Source organism: Danio rerio, chromosome 14, assembly GCF_049306965.1.
Source record: "Danio rerio strain Tuebingen ecotype United States chromosome 14, GRCz12tu, whole genome shotgun sequence".
Lineage (NCBI taxonomy): Eukaryota > Metazoa > Chordata > Actinopteri > Cypriniformes > Danionidae > Danio > Danio rerio.
Window position 1 is genome coordinate 49,403,856 of NC_133189.1, and position 9,582 is coordinate 49,413,437.

General features: G+C 36.6%; 1 protein-coding gene across 1 annotated transcript; it reads left to right on the forward strand.

Annotated features, from left to right (window-relative positions):
• The first annotated feature begins 611 nt into the window (after positions 1–611).
• zgc:195212 lies at positions 612–9,113 on the forward strand. Its single transcript, NM_001135145.1, has 12 exons — positions 612–681; positions 847–902; positions 1,105–1,170; positions 1,256–1,451; positions 3,832–3,970; positions 4,151–4,333; positions 5,995–6,116; positions 7,325–7,435; positions 7,562–7,660; positions 7,742–7,796; positions 8,349–8,575; positions 9,052–9,113. Exons 1-12 carry the CDS (start codon positions 634–636, stop codon positions 9,100–9,102), a joined length of 1,353 nt encoding a protein of 450 aa, NP_001128617.1. The 5' UTR covers positions 612–633; the 3' UTR covers positions 9,103–9,113.
• The last annotated feature ends 469 nt before the right edge of the window (positions 9,114–9,582 follow it).

Sequence of the window (9,582 nt, forward strand, 5' to 3'; positions counted from 1 at the left end):
GGCCCTCTAGGAATTAACTTTGAGACCACTGGTCTAAATGAAGTGCACATTAGTAATGAATAATAGAATTTTGATCTATTTACAATAGTTAATTTACCTTTTTTATATTTTTTTTATAATATTCATATATGTTATTTACTTAATAATATGATTTTTGCCATAAAATACAATTCTATCATTTTGACCCATACAATGTGTTTTTGACTATTGCCCAAAATATACTCATTCAGCATAATAAATTAATGGTGTGTTTTTATAGATTTTTAAATGGATTTGTGGTCCAGTTTCACATACCGTATACACAGCTGTGAATAGATTCAGCTTCTCATTGGTTGTTATTCTTTTTCAGAGGCTTTGGAAAGGCTGTCTTTGCAGGTCTCACCTTGTAGGTCTGGTCATCAGGAAGAGCTTCAGACATTTATTGACAATTTTGGACGTTTGTTTTTCAGCTTTTCTTGCTATGTAAGTGCCTGGGTAATCATATGAAATTTGTGTTTAACAATTAGTTTGTGTCTTATTCTCATACTGAAGAAATATTGCGCTCGTCATATTACCGGTAGGCATATAGTATGAATAACTGGCCTTTTCTAAAAGGTCGGAAACACTTCTAGTCAGTCAGTGGAGGCTGAACAGATGAAGATCCAGAGGTTTCTGCACAGACTCAGTCTGGTTAATGCACAGGTGAAACCATTGACATTTATTTTTAATTACATTGAAATAAGCCAAAACCATTACCCTTAAGTTAAGTAATGTTTTATAAGGGTGTATTTTCATAATAATACTATTGCTTATTTAATTTTTTTAATTAATCATGATTGAAAACTGCTCTGGTTTTGTTTATTTTAGGTGAAGATCATCTTTGAGATTAAGACAGATTCAGTGACACACAAGCACATATTCAGGTCTTGCATCTTAATTAAATTATTAGCTGAAATAAAAATAAGGACTTGTGTTCACATTCAAGCTTTTGAGTAATAGTGTAAATAATAAAAACATCAGTAATACATATATTTTTATTTTACTTTGCTTATTATTATTTCATTATTTTTTTTGTTTTATTTAAAAATACATTTTGTGTGATAGTCTTTATTTTTTCCTTTACAGTGGTGAGAAAAGTAAAGTTTCAGTGATGGATTACAACATTTCTATGGACACTGCTTCATACAGACAGTCAGTTTCTGCAATGCTGTATTAAACAGTACAACTCAACCTCAATGACAGTTGTCATGATTATTGTCTTTCTGTGATTTTGAAGGAGTCTGCTCTCCAAATGGAGTCTGCAATCCTGTCCAGAAATTCATCAGGAATTGGGAGACCCGCTGAGCTTTGTGCTCCCCACGGACACAATAGAGGCTGGACTGTATGGAGAAATGAGTGTAGTTACCATGGCAACACTTGCACCCTGTATGGATCAGTATGCCAACTGGCCCACTCACCTCTCATGCATACGGATATCCTTTTCATACTGTTTGTCATTCAAAATTATTCATTCATTTTCTTTTTGGCTTAGTCCTTTTATTAATCTAGGGTCGCCACAGCAGAATGAACCTCCAACTTATCCAGCATATGTTTTACACAGCGGATGCCCATCCAGCCGCAACCCATCTCTGGGAAACATCCACACACACTCATTCACACTCATACACTATGGACAATTTAGCCTACCCAATTCACCTATACCGCATGTCTTTGGACTGTGGGGGAAACCTGAGCACCCAGAGGAAACCTACACGAACGCAGGGAGAACATGCAAACTCCACACAGAAACACTAACTGACCCAGCCGAGGCTCGAACCAGCGACCTTCTTGCTGTGAGGCAACAGCACTCCTGTGCCACTGCGTCGCCTGTCATTCAAATGTACAGCTATTATGCTTTTTCAGATAACTTCTAGTAGTGAAAGGTGTGCAAAGTTTCACAAGCCTACATATTTAACACGTTTACTTAATGACATGGGGCGGGGCGGTGTCGCCTCACACCAAGAAGGTCGCTGGTTCAAGCCTCGACTGGGTCAGTTGGCATTTCTGTGTGGAGTTTGTATGTTCTCCCTGTGTTGGTGTAGGTTTCCCGTCCAAAGACATGTGCTATAGGTAAATTGGGTTAGCTAAATTGTCCGTAGTGTATGTGTGTGAATGAGAGTGCATGGGTGTTTCCTAGTGATGGGTTGCAGCTAAAAGGGCATGCACTGCGTAAAACATATGCTGGAGAAGTTGGCGGTTCATTCCGCTGTGACAACCCCTGAATAATAAAAGGACTAAGCTGAAAAGAAAATGAATGAATGCGTACTTAATAAATGTACTTAATTGGGTGTCTGTAGTCATCGGCATTGAGCATCAAACATTGTGGTTGTATTGAGGCCTGGAAAAGTTTGGTTTGTGTTGTCGATATGTCAATTAGATGTTGTTTTCTTTGCTGAAAAAAACAAACCTCCAGAGGATGAGGACTCAAATTGATGCTGTAGAGCCAACACAATAATTGCTGTTCATATCACTGCGTTTACAAGTGCTGAAGAAGCTTCTAGAGCTGAGATATGGGAATAAACATTTGTTTCTAACATTGACCAATCAGAGTAGAGCGACACTCAGAGGACAGGGTTTAGAGTGAGCTGATCCTTGAACCAACTGTTTCAAGAACTGATGCCACAGTGTGTAAATTGTTTGGAAAATGAAAGTGTTTTGGCCTAATATAATTATATAAATATATTTTAGAACTTAAAGGGCACCTATGATGGAAAATAATCTTTTGTAAGCTGTTTGGACAGAACTGTGTGTAGGTATAGTGTGTCCACAGTCATATTGGGGTGATATAAAGACAATAAGTCTCTTTTTTAAAATTTCCTGATGTTAAAATAGGATCTTAATCCCTCACATTTTGAGGCCGACTGCAGCGTGACGTAGGAGTACCGCAACGTGTCTCCATAGTACAGCATATAATCATATCAACTTGACAGGACATGGGCAAAGCAACTGGGATTAAAAGATCTGTTCAGCTCTCTATGATCATCAATTATTTTCAAATCAAGAATGAGTTTTACGAGTTTAAAACGTTTTTAAAACAGTGCATGTTTGTAATGAATTACAGCGTTGTTGTTTTTTCGTCTTTATCAGCACAGCCGCATGTCAGTACAATTATAAAAGAAGATGCTTCAATCCCAGTTTGTGGACGATAAATCAGGTTTATTTTGTACATTAACATAACGGATATCCATACAACAGTGTATCCTGTCATATTTGCTGTGCAAATATTATATATTGCAAAGTTAACTTGCACGCTGTGTCTGTGCGTAAACTTTGTAACAATGTTGTGTGTGACTCATCGCAGAAAAGCTTAAATTAACTCCACAACAAATACATCAAATAATCATTGGGAAACTTCATACTTCATAGTATTTCTCACAAACGTTACGTGAGATCTGCTTTCTTCATGTCTGTCTGTTATCCGCCACAGCCAAGGCGGAGATTGAGGCACACTCTGACAGGCACGTGGGAACAGTGGGCAGGGAGAACTAGTATTAAAGGCACAAGCAACAAAAACAGCTACATAGTGTTTAAAGCAGAACATTCCAACTTTCTGAAAGCTATAATAAATAATCTGATGGGTGTTTTGAGCTGAAACCTTACAGACACATTCTGGAGACACAAAAGACTTATCTTAAATCCAGAGAAAGGGGTAAAATAGGTGCCTTTTAAACAAAACAAGGAACTTAAAAAAAAAAAAAAACATTGTGGCACCAAAAATGCATATGGTTACAGTAGTAGTCTTATGAGTGGTGTTATTTGCTGTATTATTATAAAAAAAAGTTAAAATATTGGTTTACTTAACAGTCATCACACATATTAGTGTATAGTCCATGTGGCCTGCCTCTAATGCAACAAGCACAGATGAGTTTCCTCCAGAGTTTGGCTACTTCACTGTCCTGGGCGGATCTCGGCCTTTCCAAAGTCTGCTGTAAAGAATCACAAAACATCCAGGGTAAATGACAGGTCTAAATGGGAAGAAATTGGGGTTGCTGAGAGCAAGTTCTCTCACTGTGTTGTAATTTTATGGATGGCAGCCTTGCTGCAAAGCATAATGTGCTACAAATCACATTGGATTTGAGGCTAGAGTTGTTCAGACAGTGTATATATCATTTAATTATGTATTTCTTTACAGGCTCTCTGTGTTCAGATGTAGAATTCTCAGTTGAAATCAAACGCAGTCAGGAACCACGATGTTGGGATGCTGTACAACAGAACAATGAGCCAGAATGCAGTCACGCTGTAGAACAGACTCTAACTGTGTTCATTTTTGCTCAGTACACGGACCCCTTCCGCTCCCAGATCACAGACTTCATAAGTGAGCCCCTTTTGATTGCTCTGTTACATAGATGTATTTAGATTTGTCTTAAAGTCCCCATGAACTTAAGAATTTACAATGTTTATTTTGCTAGAACACATTGTTAGTTTTAACTATTTTGCAAAAATCACATTTATAAGGGGTTTAAACACAGTTGTGTGGTAAGAGTGTGTGACTATATTCAGCATTTTAATGTTAAAAATGAATTATTTCTATTTATTAGTCTGCAAAAGCACTTTGACATTCTCCCTGTGCCATCAGAGGGGGAAAACCCCACCCATTAGTGACAATCTCTCCATCATTAGCATAGACAGCTCTGAGTGAGAAGCAGCCGTCTGCCATTAGAGTTTTTACACAGTACCTGCTGAAGATAATTTCAGTGACTAAGAAGCATTATAAATGTGGAGTTTTGGATGCACAAATGAAAAAACACTAGTCTCCACATAATTGCTCTGAGCCACTTCTTTTGACATTTTTCATAGAGGATGTTAGTCCTGTTTTGAATCTGCCAATATGCTGAGACATAGATGTTTGTAGCGCTCCTCTAAAAAGATCACAATCTCATTTGAATTTAAAGCAACAGTCACCAAGAAGCACCCTTTGATCCAAAGCCTAATAGGGTCAGTTTTTAAAGAGTTCATTCATTCATTCATTTTCTTGTCGGCTTAGTCCCTTTATTAATCCGGGGTCGCCACAGCAGAATGAACCGCCAACTTTTCCAGCAAGTTTTTTACACAGCGGATGCCCTTCCAGCCGCAACCCATCTCTGGGAAACATCCACACACACATTCACACACACACTCATACACTACAGACAATTTAGCCTACCCAATTCACCTGTACCACATGTCTTTGGACTGTGGTGGAAACCGGAGCACCCGGAGGAAACCCACGCGAAGGCAGGGAGAACATGCAAACTCCACACAGAAACTCCAACTGAGCCGAGGTGCGAACCAGCGACCTTCTTGCTGTGAGGCGACAGCCCTACCTACTGCGCCACTGCTTCGCCAGTTTCACAGAGTTATAAACCATTATTTGTAAATATTGTAAGCTGAAACTTCACATACACACTCTTGGGACATTAGAAACTTGTGTTACATCTTGTAAAAAGGGGAATAATGTGTGCCCTTTAGGGTAAACAATTAATCTGTGTTAATCCAGTGAACAAAACTGTTTGGAAAATGTAACCATTTGCTTCCACTCTGAAACGGCAGTCCTTCTCTGATTATGTCAGTTTGACGGATTGGGTGAAATATGCTTAGCCACTCCCCTCCAACTGTTAAATTGCTGATGAGAGGACGAGCACAAAAATCTAACCCCAACCCGCTACCCAATATTGCATTTCAGTTGGAAATTTGTCATCGTACTTAAATAAAAAGTCTGCCGCATGTTTGTTCACGACAAATTAAAATTTACTTACTATTTATGCCCTCAAGAAGCTCCAAACCCTCATAAGTTTCTTCATACAAAAGATGATGTTTTGAAGAAAGTTGGTTGTAAACATGCACGATAGAAAAAAAACTACTGAGGTCAAATTTTTTTTTTTATATGTTTGGGTTTCAAGAAAAGAGTGAAGAGAATGAGCGAATGGTGACAAAGTTTGTATTTTTGTATGAATAATCCATTTAATGGTTTAAATATATTCTTTTTGGATGTGTCAGGCAGCGAGGAGGTTTTTGAGAGACACTTGGATGCAATTCTTTGGTACAACGAAGATCAACTGAGGGCGACTCTTCAGTCTACCATGAAAAAAACACTGAAGAGATTTCAGAAAAGACATGCAGTAAGATTTGTTTTTGTTGTTGTTGTCATTGAGTTTACTACACTGCTGTTCAGAAGTGTGAATTTAGTATTTTCATGTGGCAAGCATGCATTAAATTGACAGTAAAGACATATATAATGCTAGCTGCCTAATAATAGCACATTTAGCTGTTAATAATTGTAACCTTGGACTATAAAATCAGTCATAAGGGTCATTTTTGTAAGATTGAGATTTATACATGATCTGAAAGCTGAATGAATAAGCTTTTCAGCTAGGATAAAATCTGGCTGAGATATTTTAAAGTATTTGAAAGTGTGCAATCTGAGTGTGCCAAAAAGAAAAGACTAAAACAAATTCACCTTTAAAGTTGTCCAAATTAAGTTTTTAGCAATGCATATTGTTTATCAAAAATTAGGCTTTAATATGTTTTCAGTAAATTTTTAATGTCTTCAATATTACACATGGTATGTCTTCATTATTATCCTAATGATTTTTGGCATAAAAGGAAATATCTCTCGTTTTTGACCGACACAATGTGCAATATAAGACAGATTTTTTTGCCACAGGGTCACAAAAATGGTTCTTTTTAACTTTTAATTTATCAAAGAATCCAGAAAAATAAATAAATAAATAAATAATGATAACATCTCAGAACAAGACATGGATGGATGGATGGATGGATGGATGGATGGATGGATGGATGGATGGATGGATGGATGGATGGATGGATGGATGGATGGATAGATAGATAGATAGATAGATAGATAGATAGATAGATAGATAGATAGATAGATAGATAGATAGATAGATAGATAGATAGATAGATAGATAGATAGATAGATAGATGTTATCTTGTTAATGTTTCTTACATGAATTTAATACACTAATAACCTGATTTAAAACAATGAGACATGATTTAAAACAATGCTAGCAAGCTTTATAAGGTTACTAGCATGATTAAGCACAATGCTAACATGTTTTAACATACTGATAACATGTTTTAAAATGAACTGTGATAATATTTTACAGTATTACTGTTTTAATGTATTTTTACCACCTTCTTTTCTCACAAGCCTTTGGTGAGCATAAAATATTTCTTCCAAAACCCTTAAAAGGCTTTGCGACCCCAAGTTTTGAACAGTAGTCTAAATGGAGCAATTGTGACACCACAGCTATTAGTCATTGTTTAAACAGCACTGAAGCATGCGTCTTTTCTGTGTGTCCTTAAGGGCAGGCAAAGGTTGAATTCTACCATACCCATTGTCTTGAGCTCAGTGAACAGTATCATTGCCGGCAGCAGCAATGGAGAGTTTCGAACAGCCTGCGTTGATAGCATGAGGGTATGTTATATGGCTATAATTCATACTGGCTCCAAAAACACACACTTTTATGTGTCATTTCACTTATTCTTAAGGAGGTGCTTTTGAAACTTGTGACATTTGTTTAAAAAAATGGGTTTGTTTTAGGTCAAGAGCACCTGTGAGTTACAGACATCACTGCGACAGTCTCTTCAAAGCATTGTGGATGGGCGATTTACTCCAAGGACCAAGTGTAGAAAAGAAAAGGTGCTTTCACAAGTGTTTCTTTCATTTCTGCATTCATCAGTTAACCTTCTTACTGAATGTTTGTGATTGTAATGTGTTTAGAAGGTGACACAGGCTGTTTGCTCTCAAAAAAGGAGTCCTGACATCTTGGAAGAGGGTAAGTTTTAATTAGTTCAAGGAATAGTTAATATTATTATATTAATTTAATGTTCATGTGTCAATAATTCAGCATACTACAGTTACTGGGTGACACGGTGGCTTAGTGGTTAACACTGTCACCTCACAGCAAGACACAAGGTCACTGGTTCGAGTCCCAGCTAGGCCAGTTGGCATTTATGTGTGGAGTTTGCATGTTCTCCCCATGTTGGCATGGGTTTCCTCCGAGTGCTCTGATTTCCCCCACAGTCCAAAGACATGCGTTATAGGTGAAGTGGATAAACTAAATTGGCAATGGTGTGAATGAGTCTATATGTGTGTCCCAGTACTGGGTTGCAGCTGAAAGGGTATCCGCTGCGTAAAACGTTTGCTGGAATAGTTCATTCCGCTGTGGCGACCTCTGAGAAATTAGAGACTAAGCCGAGGGAAAATGAATGAATGAATGAAAATTTGTCTTCCTAATTCAAGTCTTTCGGCAGCTATTGACATTAAAGCAGCACACACATCATTTATAGTTGTCTGAGATTATTGTGTTTTGATTTATGTTTTCCAGCATTTGAAAATCCCCCATTACTGTCTTCTAAGAGGATTCACTGCGATCTTGAATCTTCAAGTTTCATCTCTGAGAAGAGGCAATGCACAGAGCCGTTCTCTGAAGATTCAGACACAAATGAGACATCAGACTTCCAGAAAAGTCCCTTTTCTCTTGTCCATCTTCCTCAGATTCAACAAGCCAGAATGACTGAAGACAAACCCTCAGTTAAACTGATAAATGAACAGGTTGATACATCTATAGCTACAGTTTAAGTCAGAATTATTAGCACCCTGTATATTTTTCCCCAATTTTTGTTTAATGGAACAGAATTGAAGGATTTAGAGTATGAAATCAGCATAAAACCAGAGAAGTTTTTTTTCAACACATTTCTAATCATAATAGTTTAATAACTCTGTCGTCTGACTTGTTTTTTGGTCCTCAATCTGGCAACCTGCACTTGCGTTTGTTTTGATCCAGGAATGCAATATCTAGTTAAACCACTGGTTGTCAAACTTACATACTGCATCTTTAACCATCTTTTAGGAAATATAGTGATCAAAAATAAAGTGAACACTATAACTCCAAGTCCTGGGGCTAATATTTGTGAATTCAACTGTATATTAAATGCTGTAAAACGCACATTTAATCTGTAGCCCAGCTCTGTCAAAAAATATGTGTGTTGTGTGCATGTCTGAACTGTTTTTTTTTTATGTTTTTGAAGGTGGAGGAGCAGTGGCTTCAAGAGCTGGAAAACTTTTCTGAATGGGATTAAAGAAAAGGCATTTGAGATGACTTTTTTTCCAATGTTTTGTTCGTGTCCCCAAGACCATAAAAGCCATTTACATATTTTAGACCGATAAACGAGTAGTAAACTAATAAACCTAAGTAATCCCAAATTAAATAAACATTATAATATTTATATTTTATTTATAAATATTCTATTTTGTATTTTGCTGTCTTTGTGTCTTTCTTTTATTATGTTTTTGTTATATGTTTATGTATATGCAGTATACAAGTTTTTGGTATATATTTAGTAAATGTGTACATAGTTTTTTGTATTTACTTTATTTTGGTTATAGTTTAGTACATCAAATTCAATCAAAATAAAAATAAATATAACTTCTTGACATCAAGATTTTCTTTACAATTATTTTTCAGTTGACTTTTATTTAATTTTAAGTACCAGAAATAGTTTTAGTTCTAATTATCCACAAAAACTTACACTAATATAATTTTTATTTCGTTTTTTTTA